The 21,620-nt window shown below is 56.3% G+C and overlaps 1 protein-coding gene across 1 annotated transcript in view; it reads right to left on the minus strand.

Annotated features, from left to right (window-relative positions):
• The window catches only part of OTOF (otoferlin), a 204,454-nt gene that overhangs the window by 23,443 nt on the left and 159,391 nt on the right, over positions 1-21,620 (minus strand). The window contains exons 15-32 of the mRNA XM_084622582.1: positions 21,164-21,387; positions 19,879-19,987; positions 19,401-19,584; positions 17,724-17,844; positions 17,021-17,121; positions 16,529-16,619; positions 15,857-15,973; positions 11,780-11,932; positions 11,051-11,240; positions 10,399-10,523; positions 9,520-9,654; positions 8,361-8,522; positions 7,258-7,377; positions 6,643-6,804; positions 5,843-6,005; positions 4,119-4,249; positions 1,548-1,577; positions 181-312 (exon numbers count right to left, since the gene is read on the minus strand). Of these exons, the coding sequence (XP_084478708.1) occupies positions 181-312; positions 1,548-1,577; positions 4,119-4,249; positions 5,843-6,005; positions 6,643-6,804; positions 7,258-7,377; positions 8,361-8,522; positions 9,520-9,654; positions 10,399-10,523; positions 11,051-11,240; positions 11,780-11,932; positions 15,857-15,973; positions 16,529-16,619; positions 17,021-17,121; positions 17,724-17,844; positions 19,401-19,584; positions 19,879-19,987; positions 21,164-21,387 (2,450 nt within the window). The remainder of the gene's footprint in view (positions 1-180; positions 313-1,547; positions 1,578-4,118; positions 4,250-5,842; positions 6,006-6,642; positions 6,805-7,257; positions 7,378-8,360; positions 8,523-9,519; positions 9,655-10,398; positions 10,524-11,050; positions 11,241-11,779; positions 11,933-15,856; positions 15,974-16,528; positions 16,620-17,020; positions 17,122-17,723; positions 17,845-19,400; positions 19,585-19,878; positions 19,988-21,163; positions 21,388-21,620) is intronic.

Consider the following 21,620-nt stretch of genomic DNA (forward strand, 5'->3'; position numbering starts at 1 on the left):
TTGCCGGGACCTTGGCTCCGCTCTGGTGTCACATAGCAGCCAAGCTACTGGAGCCTGTCGGGGAATCTGGCCCTAGAATGTTAACCTGAGGAGATGAAATAGCCACTCAGCCGCGCCTGGCAGTGTGAATTCTCCCATGGGCTGGACCCCCTGCCCCCTCCCTCCCTGCCCCGCTCCTACCTCCTTCATAGTCTCAATGGAAGCAAAGTACTTGGACCACCAATCCAGCATGCTTTCATCCGGCTCCTCTTCCTCTATCTCCTCTCCCCCTCCTTTCTTCTTCTTCTTCTTCTTCTCCTTCTCCTCTTCCGACTGCCGGGGCGCGAGGAGCACAACAGAGGGAGAGAAAGAGTGAGAGAGAAGAGGGGAGAGGCTGAAAGAGCCCTGCAGCCAAGATGGGGAAATAGATCCCTCCCAACCCACCCTGTGTACTGTTAGCTCAGGTAGGGGAAACTGAGGCACAAAGCAGTGAAGTGACTCATCCAGTCACACAGGGAGTCAGCGGCAGATTTGGTGCTGTACTTGGAGACCACAGGGCCAGCCCAGTCTTGGGACATTTTAGCTACCGCTCAGAGCCCAGCTGGGAAAAGCGGAGCCCAAAGCTGCAGAGGTCAAACCCTGAGCTCGAACCCACTGGCAAAGTCTGAGGTGTTGGGAGCAGAGGTTTGGGTTGGGGCTCCTCGCTGCTCTGAACAGCATCCATTGCCAGCCCCCTGTTCCCAGGCAGCCCGCCAAGGGCAAAACCCCACCCGCAGCACTCCTGGGGCCAGAGTCTCAGCCGGCGTCACTCCAGATTGCTCCATTGATGTCACGGAGCCTGCTGAGGGTCTGCTCTTCGCTGGGAGCTGGCGGGGGGGTGCGGGTTTGGTGGCCGTAAGAACCCCACTTGGGGCTCCCATCCATTGGGGTCATGCTGGCTCTGGGCTCACCGCACCGTCTACCCCAGGGGTTCTCAACCATTTTCTTTCTGAGGCCCCCCTGACAGGCTATAAAAACCCCATGGTCCCCCTGGGCCACAACAACTGGTTTTCTGCCTATAAAATCCAGGGCCGGCGTTAGAGGGTCACAAGCAGGGCAGTTGCCTGGGGCCCCACGCCACAGGGGCCACCACAAAGCTACACCAGGTGCAGGGGCTCAGGGCCTCAGGCTTCAGCCCCATGCGGTGGGGCTTCGGCTTTCTGCCCTGCGCCTCAAGCAAGTCTAATGCTGGTCCTGCTTGGCGGACCCCCTGAAATCGGCTCGGGGGCCCTGGACCTCTGGTTGAGAACCACTGGTCTAGCCCCACGGCTCCAGCTGTCACTGACGCTGCTCATCACAGACGTGCACAGGAGTGGGGTCCAGTGCCCAGTGAATAGACAGGAAGGCCTCCCTTGACGTCAATGGGCTGTGGGTCAGGCCCATGCAGCGTGTGTGCCAGCTGACTCAGCTTCCCCGCCAGCCCCATAACAACACCAGCGGTGAGGGCTCTGCAGCAGGCCAAGCAAAGCCGAGGGTGGCTTGCTCAAAGCCAAGCAGAGGGCAGGGGCAAGGCAAAGCCCAGCACTTACCATGTCAACCTTCACCACCGCGTCGGAGTTCTGCCGCCCGGAAGGAGAGGGAACAGGGGAGAACATACCGTCAGCAACGAGCCAGGACGCACCTCTGTGCTTTGCCCACACATGCACAACACCCACCCACAATGGGGTGGGAACAGAGACGCACGACACCCACCCCCCCCCAAAGAAACAAACAAGGTGTCTGATGTTCTGAAATGAACAACTGCAATTAATAAAACTGAAAAGGCACGGACACCTCGAGGGAAAGTTTGGAAGATGATCCGTTGGGAGACGCTTCTTCTCCTGCTCTGCCAGTTAAATATCACAGTGCTAGATAGCAGGGTGATGGGCTCAGGAGAAATGCCTGGATCCACAGAGCACATACAGGCATTTTCCCCTTCTTCAGCTGCGCATGCCGGTTTGTTATTGTAGGGTTGCTGGTGAGCGGTACCCTGGTTTGTATATGGGCTGGACTGTGCATGCCGGTTTGTTATTGTAGGGTTGCTGGTGAGCGGTACCCTGGTTTGTATATGGGCTGGACTGTGCATGCTGGTTTGTTATTGTAGGGTTGCTGGTGAGGGGTACCCTGGTTTGTATATGGGCTGGACTGTGCATGCTGGTTTGTTATTGTAGGGTTGCTGGTGAGGGGTACCCTGGTTTGTATACGGGCTGGACTGTGCATGCCGGGTTATTATTGTAGGGTTGCTGGTGGGGGGTACCCTGGTTTGTATACGGGCTGGACTGTGCATGCCGGGTTATTATTGTAGGGTTGCTGGTGGGGGGTACCCTGGTTTGTATACGGGCTGGACTGTGCATGCCGGGTTATTATTGTAGGGTTGCTGGTGGGGGGTACCCTGGTTTGTATACGGGCTGGACTGTGCATGCCGGGTTATTATTGTAGGGTTGCTGGTGGGGGGTACCCTGGTTTGTATACGGGCTGGACTGTGCATGCCGGGTTATTATTGTAGGGTTGCTGGTGAGGGGTACCCTGGTTTGTATACGGGCTGGACTGTGCATGCCGGGTTATTATTGTAGGGTTGCTGGTGAGGGGTACCCTGGTTTGTATACGGGCTGGACTGTGCATGCCGGGTTATTATTGTAGGGTTGCTGGTGAGGGGTACCCTGGTTTGTATACGGGCTGGACTGTGCATGCCGGGTTATTATTGTAGGGTTGCTGGTGAGGGGTACCCTGGTTTGTATACGGGCTGGACTGTGCATGCCGGGTTATTATTGTAGGGTTGCTGGTGAGGGGTACCCTGGTTTGTATACGGGCTGGACTGTGCATGCCGGGTTATTATTGTAGGGTTGCTGGTGAGGGGTACCCTGGTTTGTATATGGGCTGGACTGTGCATGCCGGGTTATTATTGTAGGGTTGCTGGTGAGGGGTACCCTGGTTTGTATATGGGCTGGACTGTGCATGCCGGGTTATTATTGTAGGGTTGCTGGTGAGGGGTACCCTGGTTTGTATACGGGCTGGACTGTGCATGCCGGTTTGTTGTTGTAGGGTTGCTGGTGAGGGGTACCCTGGTTTGTATACGGGTTGGACTGTGCATGCCGGTTTGTTGTTGTAGGGTTGCTGGTGAGGGGTACCCTGGTTTGTATACGGGCTGGACTGTGCATGCCGGTTTGTTATTGTAGGGTTGCTGGTGAGGGGTACCCTGGTTTGTATATGGGCTGGACTGTGCATGCCGGTTTGTTGTTGTAGGGTTGCTGGTGAGGGGTACCCTGGTTTGTATATGGGCTGGACTGTGCATGCCAGGTTATTATTGTAGGGTTGCTGGTGAGGGGTGCCCTGGTTTGTATACGGGCTGGACTGTGCATGCCGGTTTGTTGTTGTAGGGTTGCTGGTGAGGGGTACCCTGGTTTGTATATGGGCTGGACTGTGCATGCCGGTTTGTTGTTGTAGGGTTGCTGGTGAGGGGTACCCTGGTTTGTATACGGGCTGGACTGTGCATGCTGGTTTGTTATTGTAGGGTTGCTGGTGAGGGGTACCCTGGTTTGTATATGGGCTGGACTGTGCATGCCGGTTTGTTGTTGTAGGGTTGCTGGTGAGGGGTACCCTGGTTTGTATACGGGCTGGACTGTGCATGCCGGTTTGTTATTGTAGGGTTGCTCATGCACACTGGTGAGGGGTACCCTGGTTTGTATACGGGCTGGACTGTGCATGCCGGTTTGTTATTGTAGGGTTGCTCATGCACACTGGTGAGGGGTACCCTGGTTTGTATACGGGCTGGACTGTGCATGCTGGTTTGTTATTGTAGGGTTGCTCATGCACACTGGTGTGGGGTAGCCTGGTTTGTACGCATGTTGCGCTGTGTGTGCCGGCCTGTTACTCTTTGAAGCAGAATTCCAATATCTATGTGCTCTCAGTCCCGAACGGGGGCTCTCTCTGCAGGTAGCACTGTGTGCATCCACCCAGGCCAGCGTGGGGGCCAGCCTGCGCCTTTCACTCAGGGCATCAGTTTGGTGGCACGTCCCACCAGATGGGTGGCCCCTGCTTTGGGTGGAGCACCCCCTGGCGGTCTGTAGCATTGGAAAGAAACACACCGCTCATGGAATGAGCTTGGCCGCTCGGATACTCACAGCCTCCAACTTCACCATGGTCTCCATCTTCTTGATGGGCACCTCCGGCTCCATGCTGATGACAATTTCACCTGGGAGGCGATAGTACGGGCCTCTGTTTGCCAGGGCCAAATAGCCGTTGAGCAGTTTAGCTGGACAGAGGACAGAGAGAGAGAGAGAGAGAGAGGCAGAGAAGAGCCAGTGTAGAGGAGACCCGAAGAGATCAGAAAGCAGGAATGCGAGGGAGGCGGGTGATGGGGAAGAGAGACAAGAAATGGGAACTGTCCCGGAAACAAGAATCAGAGAAAAGGAAACACCTGCCCTCAAAGGAAAACCCAACTCAGCCGGAGTCGCTGTCAGAGGACGGGCCACATGGATGGCATTCACACCAGCAATACCAGCTAGCACACACGTGGATGAGTGAGAATTTCATGCTGGAGCACGGAGCTGGGGGGACGGCCTGGGGGACGGGCGGCTTCTACCTATCCACAGCACAGGTGCCGTGTGGACGGAGGCGTCGTCCGCTGCTGATGCTGCCCCATCCCAACCCAGGGGGGCTAGGAAGCGAGAGAGGAGTTCAGTCCCCTTGGCCTCTCGGCTGAGGCCACTGTGGCCTCGCTAAGGAGGGGCCTGCGTGGCTGTGCAAGAGGTCGCCTTTGCCCCTCTAATCCCTGGGGTTATTTCTTCCTCCCGTGGTGCCATCGGCACGCACGGAGCTTTCCTACACGGCCCCTGCCCCGGCGCCGAGTGGAGATGCTGCAGCTGTAGGGAACTGGGCCTGCACCGGTCCGGAGCTGGGCTGTGTGATCGGGGCCTGGGTGGGTTCCACAGGGATACTGACGCCTTTGGTAGATATCAACCCGCTGAACAAGCCCGTGAATCTCCCACCCATCCGACCCCCTGTCCCTTGCTCTGACCCGATGCTCCCACCCGGGAGCCCTGCCGGGCTCTCGGCCTGCCCTCTGCTCAGTTAGACGCTTTAATGAGCAGGAAACACCGCATCATAGAATCATAGAATCATAGAGTATCAGGGTTGGAAGGGACCCCAGAAGGTCATCTAGTCCAACCCCCTGCTCAAAGCAGGACCGATCCCCGGCTAAATCATCCCAGCCAGGGCTTTGTCAAGCCTGACCTTAAAAACTTCTAGGGAAGGAGATTCCACCACCTCCCTAGGTAACGCATTCCAGTGTTTCACCACCCTCATAGTGAAAAAGTTTTTCCTAATATCCAACCTAAACCTCCCCTACTGCAACTCCTTGTTCTGTCATCTGCTACCACTGAGAACAGTCTAGAGCCATCCTCTTTGGAACCCCCTTTCAGGTAGTTGAAAGCAGCTATCAAATCCCCCCTCATTCTTCTCTTCTGAAGACTAAACATCCCCAGTTCCCTCAGCCTCTCTTCATAAGTCATGTGTTCCAGTCCCCTAACCATGTTTGTTGCCCTCCGCTGGACTCTTTCCAATTCTTCCACATCCTTCTTGTAGTGTGGGGCCCAAAACTGGACACAGTACTCCAGATGAGACCTCACAAATGTCGAATAGAGGGGAACGATCACGTCCTTCGATCTGCTGGCAATGCCCCTACTTATATATCCCAAAATGCCATTGGCCTTCTTGGCAACAAGGGCACACTGTTGACTCATATCCAACTTGTCGTCCTGTCTATCACTCTCTGCCCATCCCTGCCCGGCTCGGTAGCCGGCTGGGGGCCACACGCAGCCCAGGGCGTCCGCCCCTCGACTGGTACCTGCAGTGTTCCAGTGCTGGGATTTCTTGTCCGGGGGCCGGTGGATGAACCTCCGCAGGGAGCTGACGGCGTGGGAGCCCACCAGCGTGTACCGGCCAAAGGCCCGGCAGTCCACCACCCGGATGTTCAGGGGTGGGTGGAGCAGCTCGTTCTCTGGGAGATCCTGGAAGGAAATGGTCCCCGTTGCAGGGGGTCAGGGGTTATTTTCGTGGAGGGGATAAGCCTCCTTCCTGGCTCAGACCAGGATCCCATCAGAGGGTGAATGCTAATTCAGTTTCCTTCCCCAGCCAAGCAGGACTCACTGCCAGCAGGGGAAGGGCAGCTCTCAAAGGACCCCCTGGGTTTGGGCCCCTCTCTCGGCAGGGGAGAAGGGGATTGCTTTCCAGTGGGGGAGAGCGCAGGGCCCCAAATCACGCGAGTAGGGGATGGGGCCCTACTAACCGGCCTATGTTAATAGAGGCAAAGTGCCAGTTGGTGCCTTTGTGACATGGCGCTGCGTCAACACTGCCAAACAGAGCCCCGCAGCCCTTATCGGCCCAGTGGGGAAACTGAGCCAAAGAGGGTCAGTGACTTGCCCATGGCCACCCAGGGAGTCGCTGCCCAAGTCAGGGTAAGAACTCAGGAAGGAGCTGGATCCCAGGCTAGCGCAAAGGCCACTAGCTCCCCCACCCAGACCAGCTGCTCCTGCTGGACCCCCCTGGGCTCCCAACCCTAGCCCTGCCCAGGAGGGGTCGGAATGGCCTCTCCCCGGCCAGGCAGGGCTCAGCTATCCCCCCTCCCCCGAAGCAGGCTGGACTCACCACTTCAAACCACTTGACCAGGGTGCTGAAGTTGGGGTTTTTCTTGTAGTTCTGGATCAGGGCCGACTGGACGCCCTTGCCGGCGCACTCGATGTCCACGCGGGGCCGGTCCACCTGGGCCAGGTTCACCCGCTTCAGGTCCCGCAGGCCCCAGAACAGGATCTGGGCCGAAGGGAAGGTGCCGAGGTGAGGAGCGGAGAGCCGCCCACGGCCTGTGTCTGACATCTGGAGGTGGCACTGGGAGCTGGTGCAAGGGGCCGGAGTGCCCATGGTAAATGGCTGTGGTGTGATATCGGCTGGGGAATCACAGCCCCCGGGCTGCCTGGCCCTGGCTGAGAGCCTCCCCTTCTGACATCCAGCAGTGGAGCAAGCTTCCCTGCTCTCCAGCCATGCCAGGGTACCCAGCACTGAGTCTGGACCACGCCCCAAACATTATAATGGGCTCTCCTAAGCACCCCCAGCCCCAGCTGAAACAGCCCCACATTGCCTCTGCCATGCAATTTGGACGTAGCCATTTGTGCTGCTTATTGACACCATTGTGAACCCAACCACCAAAAGCCAGCGACCCAGGAAGCAGCCGGGCCTGTGGATGAGCAGCATCCCCGGGGTTCTTACCTCCACTCTGTATTTACTCAGCACAGGTCGGATCCCCAAGGGCACCGGCAGGATGGGACCCTGCTCCATGTCTGTCGGCCCATCGATCGGAGGCAGGTCCGACTTGCCAGCCGGGCCGATCTGGAAGAGACACAACACCGATTAGGAGCCGCTCCATCGAAACGCCGCACAAGCATCCAGCCAGCGCCTCCTTTGCCAGTTCCCCCGTGCCCGGTCGGGACAGGAGGGTTTTACATTCCTGCATTCGCTCCTCAGCGTGTATTTCTCCACGCCCAGATGACTGAAGCCATCCCAAGTGAGGAGCACTGAGGAGATGAGGTTCAGCTCCAAGACACCCCGTCCTGACAGACATGCAGCTAAAGCCCTGCCAGGCAGCTCCCCGGCATGGTGCTACGAGACATGCTCCTCTGTGCGTGGCATGCACTCTCAGGGCTGCACCCCCAAACAGAGGCGATTGGCCCCCGGCTGGCTCTCAAACCTGGGACCCTCATGGCTGAAAGAGGCAACTCTACTGTTTGAGCTGCAGGAGACTTGCCCGTTGGCACCTGCCGCGATAGCACCGGTGTACTAGAGTTGGCAAGAGGCAGGCCAGCGGGCAGTGTTAGCACCGGGCGTCTTTACCAGCGCGGGTGATTAACCACTGGAAGAAACACCCAAGGGAAGGAGTGGATTCGCCTTCCCTGGGCGTCTCCCAGTCCAGGCTGGCTGCCTGTCCGGGAGGCGCGCTAGCCAAGCGCAAGTCGTTGGGGTCCGTCCAGGGGTGACTGGGTGAAATGCCAGGAGCAGACCCCACCCCAACATGCTGCCCCCTGCTGGCCCATTCATCAGCACAGGCCTCACCCCAGCCAGCGGGAAGCGGGGACTTGCTGAGCGAGGACTTAGCCTAGACCCACTGCTGCACCTCCACCGGGAGAGCCTGCAGGCTGAGTTGGTAGGGGCTGTGCTCACCCGTCTCTCCTGGGAGCGTCTCCAGCTCACGCCCGTGGCGATACACGAGCCACATCCAGCACCCCACGTTGCCGGCGCAGCTCCCAGTGCCGTGGGGAGGGGGCTCGCCCAGGGTGGAATTATCTGCTACCTCGCTCCGTGGGCTGGGCTCTTACCTGGAGCAGCTCGAAGGCGGCCAGCAGGTCCCCGGCCGTGGAGTTGCCCCGGTAGATCTGGTAGTACTCCAGCTGGGGCGGGAAGCGCGGGGGGCCGTACTCCTCGTCCGACATCTTCACCACCGGCTTGGCAAAGGTGCGGCCCATGAAGTCCGCCTTGCCCTGGAAAGGCAGGGAGAGAGCTTGGGCATGTTCCAGGAGGCTACTTCCCACCCCCCAGCCCAGCCCCATCGCTCCCCCCAGCCTGGGCGGGCAGGTTTGGGCGGAAAGCTGATCGGCAAGTGGATCGAGAGGAAGAGACTGCAGGACTCTCTGAATCAAGAGATTCTGCCCGGTTCTCCAGGGGTCTGTGGATGCCAGGGTCACTTCATGGCTGGCACCTCCTTATTATATCGTGACCCCTGGCCCCTGTGTGTGGGAAGCCCTGTGCTGGAACAGCCAGGGGGCTGCAGGTAGGGACTGAGGGGCCTCGGCAAAGCTGGGGGACAGGGGTTGATAGCAGGGGGCTTGAGGTCAGGAGGGAGGGGCATTGGCAGAGCTGGGGGACAGGAGTGGATAGCCGGAGGCTGTGGGTCGGGATTGAGGGGCATTGGCAGAGCTGGGGGCCAGGAGCAGACAGCAGGGGGGGTGTGGGTCGGGATTGAGGGGCATTGGCAGAGCTGGGGGCCAGGAGCAGACAGCAGGGGGGCTGTGGGTCGGGATTGAGGGGCATTGGCAGAGCTGGGGGACAGGAGTGGATAGCCGGAGGCTGTGGGTCGGGATTGAGGGGCATTGGCAGAACGGGGGGCCAGGAGCAGACAGCAGGGGGGCTGTGGGTCGGGATTGAGGTGCTGTGCAGCGGTAAAGGCCTGACTACCGTCTCCCTGCCTTCGGCCTCACAGTCACTGGCTCTCTCTCACATCAGCAGGAAATTTCAGCCTCTCCGTGCCACTGAAACAGCCTGTAACGAGCAGCACCGGCTGTATAATTGCCCCAGCCCTGGTGTTCTGCAGCTTCTTCCTTCTGCGTGGGAGGTGGTGCCCGGGGGTAGTTAGGGAGGGTGCCGGGGGAGAAGTGGCTCTCCACAGCCAACACCAACACGGTGTGTGCCCGTGATTAATCCTCCACCCCAGTCCCTGGCACTGTGCTCCCAGCGGGCTGGGCCGGGGTGCTCCCTCACCACCGTGTCCTGGTCGTAGATCTCAATGACGATAATGGGGGGGTCGTCCCGCATCTCGTGGGCCTCTCCGTAGAGCTCCACGTTGTCGAAGACCAGCAGCTGGTCCCAGGTCGGGCACAGCGTCTCGTTGAGCACCTGGAGGAGCAGGAAGGGGAAATAGCACCGGGGCTGTAGTTAGAGGGAGGAGAGGGGCAGACGGACTCTCCTGGTACTTCCCACACCAACCCATTGGATATACAAGATGGCTGCTTTAAAATTATGGTGGCGAGAAGGCGGGTCCCGGAGCTGGGAAGCCTGGAGGCAATCTCGTCCCAGCTAGCAGAGCTTTGCCTGTGTAGGGTGAGCCTTGGCCACATGGTGAAGGCCCCAAGTGAAGGAGAAGTGAGGTCTAGTGGCTGAAGCACAGTGCTGGGAGCTCCCCAGAGCTCCGACACTGACTCTCTGTCTGACCTCAGGCAGGTCACTTAGTCTGCTCGTGTATCAGTTTCTCTCCATGTAAAGTGGGGATCACGACAGGTACCCCCAGGGGAGTTGTCAGGATCAGTCATTTGGTGCATGTCCAACAGCACCCAGCAGGGTTCAAACCCCTGATCTTTACAGCCCCAGTGCAGCCCTCCCTGGCTTGAGCTAAAAGGGAATCTCCATCAGCTAGCAGCACTAAGTAAACTATTATCCCGCCGTGGGCCAGGCCCAGAGGGGCACCTCTCGCTCTTTGCCAGCGTGTTATACGTCCGGGCAGCACTTGATGTGCGGTGTTTTCATTACCCCTCCCGCTTCCACCAGGGTTGCTGCAGTCTGGCGGCCCAGAAATTCAGCCCAGCGAGTTCAGATGCAAACCCGCCCACCTCCCCATCCCCGGTTTAGGGACCTGTCTCTTACCTCAGTGCACTGGCCCTGGGTGATGAAGAAAACCCGGGCAAAGGGGTCGGAGAGGCCGCTGCTGTCTGCGGCGAACAAGCTCCGGGCCTGGTACATGTGGGCTCGGAGCTGGAACACCTGCTTCTCTGGGAGGAAAGGAGGGGGTGAGACTCCCGTAGCAGGCAGCACCAGAGATGTCCTGAGCCGCGGAGCTCAGAGCAGGACACTCCGGGGCATTCGGGGCAGGGATTAGCATGGACACCGGGGAGAGATGCACAACGTGGCTCCAAACTTCCCCGGGACCTGGGCGGTTTCCGTCTCTGGGCTGGGGCTGCTCCGGATGGAGTGGTGCATGCGGGACGCGCAGCACGCTGGGGCTGCCTTGCAGATTTCCACTGCACAGATTTCCTGCGCTGTGGCCTCTCCTGACCCATGGCTGATGGGCTCAGAAGGGACGGGCCACGTGGGGCAGGAAGGGGACCAGAAGGACAGTCTCCCCGCAGGCTTCCTGTGGGGCAGCACGGCTCCCCACACCAGGCTGCCATCAATCCCCGCGTGGCCCTGGGAGTGACTCCAGGGTCTAGCCCAGCCGGCAGCAGCCGCCAGCCCTCGCCCAGCACGGGCCCCCAGGAGCAGCACCCGAGGGAGCAGAGGGAGAGCGGGCAGCTCTTACTCGTGTAGAGGAGGCTGATGGGTGGGAAGGCCTGGAGGCCGAGGCCCTTGCTGGCTTTCTTCTCCTCAAAGCCGCAGGGCAGGCCACTCAGGAAGTCCTTGCATTGCTTGTTGAGGCCCAGCCACAGGTAGATCTCCATCTTGGCCTGCACCGTCCAGCCGGCCGGCCCGAAGCCCCTCTTCCCGGGCAGCTGGGCACAGGAAGAGAGCTTCAGCTGGGGCATAGGGCACACCAGACCAGACCCATCTCCTGCCCTACGGGGTCAGACCCACTGCACCATCCAACCCACCCTCCACCTCCTGCCCTATGGGGTCAGACCCACTGCACCATCCAACCCACCCTCCACCTCCTGCCCTATGGGGTCAGACCCACCGCGCTGTCCAACCCACCCTCCACCTCCTGCCCTATGGGGTCAGACCCACCGCGCTGTCCAACCAGCAGCCACCTCCTGCCCTGTGGGCTCAGAGCCACCTGGCATTTTTCATTGTCTTCCCCACCTACCCCTGTTGTGTGTAACCTAGCAGGAGGCCTCTCACGCTTACAGCTCAGGTTCTGGTACCGCACCTACAACAGCCCCCAGTACCTGACACTCGGCTCCTTCCTGCCCTTCCCCCAGCCTCTATGCACCTCCCCTGCCTCTTTTCACCCGCCCCTCTTCCTCCTGTCTCTTTCTCCATCCCCCCGTCTTGCATGGGCCGTGGTGGCCCCATCCAAGCACAGGCTGGTTACCCTCAGGAAGACGGTCTTCACTTTGGCACAGTCCTTGCCGGTCTCCTCGTCCACGATGGAGTACAGGATGTCCTTGGAGGGGATGCGGGCATAGGCGATGCGCTTGCCGTTGCTCATCATCCAGATGAAGATGTCGGGGATGCTGTGCTGTGGCTGCGAACCCCAACAAGGCTCCGCTCAACACGGCGGGCGTAGCCAGGCGCCCTTCTCCCACCTGCTCTCCCCTCATTCCTGACACTGACTGAGGCCCCAGGGGATGGACTTGTCTAGTGTCTCCCCGGGCTCACTCACTGTAGGGTCCCCCACTCCCTTCCTTAGGGACGGTTTTAAGCCTCCCCGGGTGGATTCATAGATTCCCAGGCCAGACGGGACCAGTCTGGCCTCGTACAGAGCATCCAGGCCGTGGGACTGCCCTGAATTAATTTCAGGAGGCCTGACTGGCCCTCAGGGTCATTAGCAGAGGGGTGCTGTGACGTTATTGACATAATCTGGGACGTATAGATCATTGTTGCAACCAAGGCCCTATAGTGGCACCAAATCTTGTATAAAGGGGGTCAAATAAGGTGTCTAAGATGAGGTTATGGTTTGCTGGTTATGATTATGCTGTCTCTAGGCATGTATCATTTTTGTATTTAAAGTTATAAGTATTGGCTCTAGACTGACTGTAGTTCAAACTTGTGCTCTGCTTCTGGGTGACACCCCAGACAAGTTGGTGTCAGCTCTGCCTAGCCTGCTGGATGGCCCATTAAGGACCATCAGCTGTACAGCTGACCCATTGAGAGAAGGCAGACACGCCTGGGGACTCAGCCAGGTGTGCAGGGACCTGCCTAGGGACCGAACGCTGAGGTGTTTCCAGGCCATGTGCTGGGCAGCTTGTCCTTGGGACAAAGAAAGAGAGGCCACATGGCAAGAGAATATTAAAAGCTGCTGCAGCTCCTCCATCTTGTCTTCAGTCCTGCTTCCTACCTCTGGAGGGACTTTGCTACACTGAAGCTTTGAACCAAGGACTGAATGACCCATCCCAGCTGGGGATGTTCTCCAGAGACTGGATTTGAACCTGCCGTTTATTCCATCACTGCTACAAGCCTGAACCAAGAACTTTGCCATTACTGTATGTAATTGATTCCATTTAACAAATTCTAGCTCTCATCTCTATCTTTTCCTTTTATGAATAAACCTTTAGATTTTAGATTCTAATGGATTGGCAACAGCGTGATTTGTGGGTAAGATCTGATTTATTTATTGACCTGGGTCTGGGGCTTGGTCCTTTGGGATCGAGAGAACCTTTTCTCTTTTACTGGGGAATTGGTTTTCATACCCATTTGTCCCCACAACGAGGGGCACTGGTGGGGATACTGGGAAACTGGAGTGTCCAAGGGAATTGCTTGTGTGACTTGTGGTTAGCCAGTGGGGTAAAACCAAAGTCTTCTCTGTTTGGCCGGTTTGGTTTGCCTTGGTGTGCACAGAAACCCCAGCCTTGGGCTGTAACTGCCCTGCTTCAAGCAATTTGTCCTGAATTGGCACTCTCCGTGGGGTCCCGCCAGAACCAGCATCGTTACAGGGGCAGCACACAGATCTCACGCCACGGTGAGGCCTCAAGGAGCTTTAACTCTCTGGCTGTGCCCCCAGCAGCAGCCTGTGTGTATAGTAAAGCTGGGAGGAAATCAGAGTTTCCATCTCGTGGGACGTTCCAATATTCCATCCTTTGTTTTTGCCCCAAATTGACATTTTAATTCGGAAATGTCCAAACGTACTGTTTTTATTGGCTTGGTTTGATAATGAACTGCCCGACCTGCCCAGGGCCTCAGGGGAATTCATAGATTCAGAAAAATCAAGGCCAGAACAGACCATTGTGATCAGTGAGTCTGACCTCCCGTATGACACAGGCCAGAGACCTGCCCCATAGTAATCCCCAGAACAGATCTTTTAGGAAAACATCCAATCTTGATTTAAAACTTGTCCATTTTATCCACATCCTTCCTGAATTGTGGGCACCAGATGTAATTCAGTCACATTCTTCTCTGTCGGCTGAGCTCCGTGGCCAGACTACATTTCCCATGATACACTGCAGCCACGGAACTCTGGCACCTCAACCAGAGGGGGCACTGTGGTGCATCATGGGAAATATACTCCACCCAGGGAGCCTGGTCCATAGAGGAGAATGGGAACACGAGGCACCAAAATTAGAACTCCCACGAGGCACCAACAAACCGAAATGTTTTGACCCCGCCATGAAACAATTCTGCATAATGGGAATTTTCCCAGGGAAAATGTTGGTTTGGTGGAAGCTGCATTTTCCATTGGAAAATATTTGAATGGAAAATTCCTGGTGAGCTCTCCTACATAGGGCTGCTACAGCCCCTCTCCTGGGTGGAGTCTCATGCTGTCAGGAGCAGGGACCAGGCTGCCTCCGCTGGCCGGTTTACAGACAGACCTTCAGCCCTCTTCCAGGCTGGTGATTAATGAGAGTTATTAATGTCATCCCCGTTTTCACAGCACCACTCCCTGCACTCTCTGAGTCCTCTCCTGAGCTCCACTCTGTTCAACAGCTCCCAGCCCCCATTCAGCCACAAGCCTCCCCACCAATTCTCCCCCTTCGGGCCAAGCCTATCACAGGGCAGAAATGGCTGCGTGTAACCCACGTTAACACTGTATGATTCGTTGTCCCCCTCTAGCAGCTGGTCCATATGAAGAGCTTCCTGGAGGCTAATAGCTCAGGTGCTAGCGGCTCATGCATTTACCTGCAGAGGTTCCAGGTTCAATCCCTGCAGAAGACCCAGGCGTTGCTACCTGCCCATTCAAATCAACCAATGCACTTGTGTACTGTAGGAAAGTCAACGAGGCCCAGACACCAGCATGGGTATCATAAGAACATGAGAACGGCCATACCGGGTCAGACCAAAGGTCCATCTAGCCCAGTGTCCTGTCTCCCAACAGTGGCCAGTGCCAGGTGCCCCAGAAGGAATGAACAGAACAGGGAAACATCCAGTGATCCATCCCCTATCGCCCATTCCCAGCTCCTGGCAAACAGAGGCTAGGGACACCAGCCCTGCCCATCCTGGCTGATAGCCATGGATGGACCTATCCTCCATGAACTTATCTAGTTCTCTTTGGAACCCTGTTATAGTCTTGGCCTTCACAGCATCCTCTGGCAAACAGCTACACAGGTAGACTGTGTGTTGTGTGAAGAAATACTGCCTTTTGCTTGTTTTAAACCTGCTGCCTATTCATTTCATTTGGTGACCCCTAGTTCTTTTGTTATGAGAAGGAGTAAATATCACTTATCTACTTTCTCACGATTTTATAGACCTCTATCATATCCTCCCTTAGTCGTCTCTTTTCCAAGATGAAAAGTCCCAGTCTTACTAAACTCTCCTCATACAGAAGCTGTTCCATACCCCTAATCATTTTAGTTGCCCTTTTCTGAACCTTTTCCAATTCCAATATCTCTTTTTTGAGGTGGGGTGACCACATCTGCAGGCAGTATTCAAGCTGTGGGTGTCCCATGGATTTATATAGAGGCAACATGATATTTTCTGTCTTATTATCTGTCCCTTTCCTAATGATTCCCAACATTCTGTTCGCTTTTTTGGCTGCGCTGCACACTGAGTGGATGTTTTCAGAGAAGTATCCACAATGACTCCAAGATCTTTCTTGAGCGGTAACAGCTAATTTAGACCCCATCATTTAATATGTAGAGTTGGGATTATGTTTTCCAATGTGCATTACTTTGCATTTATCAACATTGAATTTCATCTGCTATTTTCTTGCCCAGTCACTCAGTTTAATGAGATCGCTTTGTAACTCTTTGCAATCTGCTTTGGACTTAATGAACTTAACTGAGAGCAGAACACGGACACCTTTGAGGAGAAGCAGAATCCACCTGGAGCATCCTGGGCTGTGGGGCACCTTTGCCCCATACAGGCTTATAAAGCCTCAGTATGCTGGTTTCCCTTGCCCTTGGCCTAGGATCGATGCACAAAGCAACAGCCATCCACAGAGGCTGCTTGTTTCCCTCCCCCGGGGGCCAGCCAGGCTCACGCCCAGGGTCAGTGCGGAGGGGTGGTTCCTGCTCACCTCATCCGCCAGGAAGCGGAGCTTCTGCAGGAAGTTCTGCACCAGCTTCAGCTTGTCCCTCATCGTGTTCTTCTTCACCTGCGACCGCAGGGTCTTGGCTTGCTGGCCCATGTTCTCCTGCGGGTACAGCGTCCGGTGCCAAGGGCATAAAGTGAATGAGTGGTAAAGGGACCAGAGAGAAGGGAAAAAGACAGGGCAGGTCTGCATGCAGTGAGGAGGGGGTGGAAGGACGGTGCCTCAGTTTCCCCATCTATAATAAGGGGATGGTGATGCCGACTTCACAGTGAATTCATTAACACCTGTCAGATGCAGGGAGGAGCTAAGCCAAGGTACAGAGAAGGTCGCCCTAGTGAAAGGGGCTGGGTTGGCAGTCCTGGAGACCTCTATGCAGTGATGAGAGGCAGCCTGGGACGTGACAGGGCAAGTCTCTTGCCTGTTCACCAGGGAAGCGCAGTTCCCATACTCCATACTGTCCTGGAGGCTGCCGAGCAAGGGCCAGGAGAGCCAGAAGCAGCAGTGGGTCGCTGAGCTGCCAGTCCCATCTCACTGAACACCACCCGCAGTTTCAGCTTTCCCCCTTGGGCGCTGGGCTCCATATCCCATTGGCAGTGCCCAGAGCCCCCCCACCCCTCGCTGACCTTTCACCCCGCCCCACCCGCCAGATGCTCTCACCAGCTCCCGCATGCAGGATTTGAGCCGCTCTCGGTCCAGTCTGGTCCGGGCGGAGAGGCTCTGGTCTTTGTTGGCGAGGGTCACAAAGCGGCTGGCGGGGGAGAGAGACACGACATCGGCAGTCACATGGGGCTCAGGAGAGGAAAGACAGCGGCCGAAGGCGTGGGATGGGCGTGAGAGGGATGGAGGGATGGCAATGCACAGGGTGAATTTCACCCAGTAGGGACAGACCAGGATGCCTCCAGCAGGATCCCCGTTCCCTGCCAAGGATCTCTGCAGTAGGTAGATCACCTAGCCACCCACCAGACTCCCTGCAATACAGCTAATGGGCAACTGGCTTATTGGCTCATGCTGCTGGGGGTGGCATGGCAGGAGCTGCCCTCCACATACGAGGCTGTAACTCTCACAGGGCCCTGGTGGCTGAGTCCTTGAGACTTTCCGCCGTGTCTCTGGCTGGGCCTCTGCCTCTTCCCCTTCCCCCTTCCAACTCACAAGCATCCGCTGCTCAGCTCCTCCAGGACCCCTCGGAGCCGGCGCTCAGGGTGCGGCTTCTCCGTCTTCATCATCTCCTGCACGTCGTTGAGCCCCTCCTCCTGGAACGGCAAGGAGAGAAGGAGGCCACGCGTCCTTGGGGGCAGGACGGAACCGCAGCTCCCCTTGGGAGAGCCACGTTGGGAGCGAGAAGCCCCTTCCCCTCTCTCTTCCGGGCCGGGGCTGGGGAGTCGGGGTGCCCTGCTCAGTCGGCCAGCCGGCCAGGTGTAGCTGGCAAGGGCTGGGGCCGGCTCGGTGTTGTTAGCTCACACAGTCAGAGGAGACCAGTTCTGGGCCTTCTCTGGGGCTTTCCCCAGCGACTTCATGCCTCCTTGGGTGGGGCTTCTGAGATGTCTCCTTGGGGATCCCTCACCATTAAGCTAATGAGGCCAGTCTCTGGAGCTTTCTGCTCTCCCTCAGCTTCGAGCTGTAACTGGGGCTGCCCCCCATATCCCTCTGGACACCAGGGTCCCAGGCTTTGGCTCCCTATGTGGCTGGGTTCACCAGCGTGGTCCCTGCGATGGGACCGTTCATGTACCATGAGCAGTGGTCATGCAGCTGCAGGGTGCGGACACAGGTGTCAATGCAGGGGAACTAGGTGTGCTGTCCGCTGCCCCCCCGGGCTCCTAGTCCCCTAGGAGCCCTACCCCGTCCTCGGACTGACCAGCTTGTCGGCGATCTTGTCCATGATGTTGGCATTGTAGAGCCTCCGTCTTTGGTCCTGCCACCAGCTCTTGATGTAGATGCAGGGCTTCTTCTCGAAGTAAGGCAAGTGGAAGTAGTTCCTGCAGGGAAGGGAGGAAGGATACACCAGAGCGTGAGCGCACCTGGGAGGGCACTGCCGGCATCCAGGCAGCGTGAGGGCGCTCATCCCGCACAGGCTTCATGGAGCCCACCAAGGAGTGCACGGCAGATGGAGCGGAGGTCACACTAAGCGCCTCTTCCAAACCCACTGAAGTCAACGGAAAGACTCCCATAAACTTCAGGGGGCTTTGGGCCGGGCCCCAGGATCAGACAGTTGCCCTGAGCAGAAGGAAATTGTTGGTTGCTCGCTTGCAAATAGCCCCATTCATAGGTCCATAGATCCCAAGGCCAGAAGGGACCATTGTGATCATCTGGTCTGATCTCCTGTATGACTCAGGCCAGAGACCGGCCCCAGAATAATTCCTAGAGCAGAGCTTTTAGAGAAACATCTGATCTTAATTAAAAACTTGTCAGTGATGGAGAATCCAGCACGATCCTTGGTAAATTGATAATTAGCGTCACCGTCACGCATCTATGCCTTCCCATCTGAATTTGTCTAGCTTCAACTTCCAGCCATTGGATCCTGTTAGACCTTTCTCTGCTAGACTGAAGAGCCCATGATTAAATATTTGTTCCCCATGTAGATACTTATAGTGTGGGATCAAGTCACCCCCTAACTTTCTCACTGCTAAGCTAACTAGACTCAGGTAGCTCAACCTATCACTGTAAGGCAGGTTTTCTATTCCTTTAAATATTCACGTGGCTCTTCTCTGATCCCTCTCTAGTTTATCAACATCCTTCTTGAATTGTGAGCACCAAAACTGGACCATTGTGATCATCTGGTCTGACCTCCGACATAGCACCGGCCAGAGAGCTGCCCCACAGTAATTCCTGTTTAAACTACAGCAGATCTTTCAGAAAATCGTCCAATCTTCATTGAGAATTTGCCAGTGACAGAGAATCCACCCAACCTTTGGCAAATTGTTCCAGTGGTTAAGTACTGTCAGAGTCAAAAACTTCACCTCTTCTCATGCTCTCGAGGTGCGAGTGTGGACAGAGAATAGACAAGGCAGAGAAGACCTAGACTAAGGGAGGAAGGACTGCCCAGTGGTTAGAGTGCTAGCTTGGCTCTCAGGAGATTTGGGTTCAGTTCTCTGCTCCAGCAGAGATTCCCTGGACCAGTCAATTAGCCTCTCTGGGCTTGTCTACACTGCAGTCAAACACCCGCAGCTGGCCTGCCTCAGCTGCGGGCTGGAGCACAGATCAGAAGGGACCCTTCAAAGCTGCTCGGAGCTCCAGCAGTTTCTCTGCCTGGAGGGCCTAACCTGTTGTCCTGTAACCCTGCTGATGGCTTGGAAGGCAGTATCCTCTTCTCAGTTTGAAGCACCAAACTCACCCTATACTGCATTGTATTGTACCCTAATGAAGCCAGCAGGGCAGGAAGAGCCCAGTCGCTCTGCTTCCCAACTGCCTGAAAGGCAGGAGACCCCAAATTCTGTTCGATCTAATTACACACCACAAGGGTCCCCCGCTCTTTTATCTTCCACCCCCAACCTTCAGCAACACCCCGTCCCATTGACCAGCCTGGCACACTTGCCTGTCCGTGATCAGGGGCTTCACTGGCTGAGTCGAGGAGACAGAGGCCAGCTCCCCGTCATCATCGGCTTCGTCCTCGCTTGAGCGCTGGAGCAGCTCAGAGTCCTCCTGCTTGCCGTCCCCGCCCTCCTTCTTCTTCTTCAGGCTGAGCTTGGCTGTGCCGTCGATCCGGTTCCCGTAGTTGCCTTGGGAAGAGGGCGGCGAACGAAAACCCTTACCCTCGCCCCCGGCTCCGTCAGTCGCCACTGATTTAGGGTGGCGAAGGAATTCCCCCCTCCCCCTCCCAGGGGATCCTGGGGAGGTCAGGGAGTTTCAACCACCGTGAACACTGACCGGGGCTCATATCCCGGACCCCTGAACATCTTCTCTCCCTCCTTGGTATTTATTTAACACCAGGATGGATTGCACCAGGTTCTCCAGAGCTAAAGCCAGGAGCCATCACAGCTTGAGCGTAAACCCATTTTTACAAAAATACCAACCTATTGTGACCTCAAAGTTGATGGGTTTGTCCCCGATCTTCCTGTCAATCATGGTTGCTTCCAGGAAGGCTCCAAAGAGAAAGAACTCTTCCATTTTGCCAGTGCAGTTCTGCCGGAGAAAGTACAGGCTGTTAACATGGGGGCAGGGGGGCGGTAGAGACTGGCTGAACTGGCTGATGGGACTACAAGGTCCCTCTACTTAGCAGTTGGGAAGCCTGCAGACTGGCAATGTGTTTTGGTACCCACAATAGCTATCAGTTCTGGGGAGGCAGCTTTGTTGGTTTCCAGTGGACTTTATTGCCAATAAAAGATGCCAGATTCACAGGCCTACAGACTGAGGGCCTGTGTTTATTCCCAGCATGAGCAGTAGCAACCCAAGCTGCACTACTAAGGTACCTTAATCTTGATCTGTGGAGCACCCCTCTGGTTGACAGAGGGTAGCTTAGTCTCTCTTAGGACTTTGGGGCCGTGCTGGGACTTGTTGTGAGATAAGAACAGAGCTGGATGAGTAACAGGCTTCTCCGTTCGTTTGCAATTTAAAAAAAAAAATCATTTTGGGTCGCACCAAAAATGAACATTTTTGGAAACTTTTCAGGATTGGAAAGGTAAAAATCCCAAATGCTTCAGGTCCCACAAACCAGTTTGGTTTTGATTTGGAACATTTTTCAAGGTTTTTGATTTACAAAAAAGAAATAAAGGAAACTTTGACCCCAAAAGGCATTCTGAGCTGAAAAATGGAAATGTTTCATTTCAAAAAGGCTGAAACAAAAGGACGCCATTTTTCAGAATTTGTTCTTAGCTTTTTTCTCCCCCAGTGAACCATTCAGCAAAATCAACACAAAATGGCACAACGTTTTGGGGTCACCAAATCTACATTTTTTTTTGGCCGAAAAAAAAGTTTTTGTCAAAAAATGTCATCCACCTTGGGGTACGGAGCCTTTCACCGCTTAGTCCCGGTTCAATCCCCGCCAAGAGGTGGTGGTGGGGGCAGGGCAGACAGACAGCTGTCACCACATGAAGGCTATTTGGTTGCCATCGCGAAACAAGGGTCTCTGGTGACCTGTTTCTAACAGAACAGATGTCTCCAGATTCCAGAAACCGCGCCCTGGCTGGGACTAACTTTCCCTGTTGGTGGCCGTCCCAACAGGGGCAGACTGCCCCTGCCCCATGCTCGCTGCACTGAGAGACAAGGGATGAACAGGCCTCGGAGGGGTGAAGCAACCTGACCGTCAACTCGCAAGACGTGGCACGGGAGCTGGCTAGGGAAATGGCGGGGTTGACTCACGTCTGCGACCGGCGTGGCCTGCTCCACTTGCACCTCTGTGGAGCTGGTGATCTCCGGGTTGCTGGTGTCCAGGATCTCCACGGCGAGGCTGAGGAGCAGCCGGGCGCGGAAGGAGACGCCCTCGCCCAGGCCCTCGTTCAGGTCCTGGTGCTCGTCCATCAGGGTGTAGTTCCGGGTGGAGCCATACATGTTCACCCAGGCTGGGCCGAAGGTGGGCAGGAAGCCTGCAGCAGAGAGAACATGCCTGGTGAACGGGGTGAGGGCAGTGCAAACACCAGGACATGGCCTCACCTGAGTGGCGTGGGCATGGAGGACTGTGTGAATGTGCACAATTGCACCGGTGCGTGCCTTCACGGGTACCCAGACGTGTGTGTGTGAGCACAGGCTGCCGGTGCACAAATACCGCTGCCTATCATCACGCTGACCAATATCACCTCACTGTTTCCTTGTGCTCCCC

The sequence above is a fragment of the Lepidochelys olivacea genome (genome assembly GCF_965140295.1).
Source record: "Lepidochelys olivacea isolate rLepOli2 genome assembly, chromosome: 3".
Classification (NCBI taxonomy): domain Eukaryota; kingdom Metazoa; phylum Chordata; order Testudines; family Cheloniidae; genus Lepidochelys; species Lepidochelys olivacea.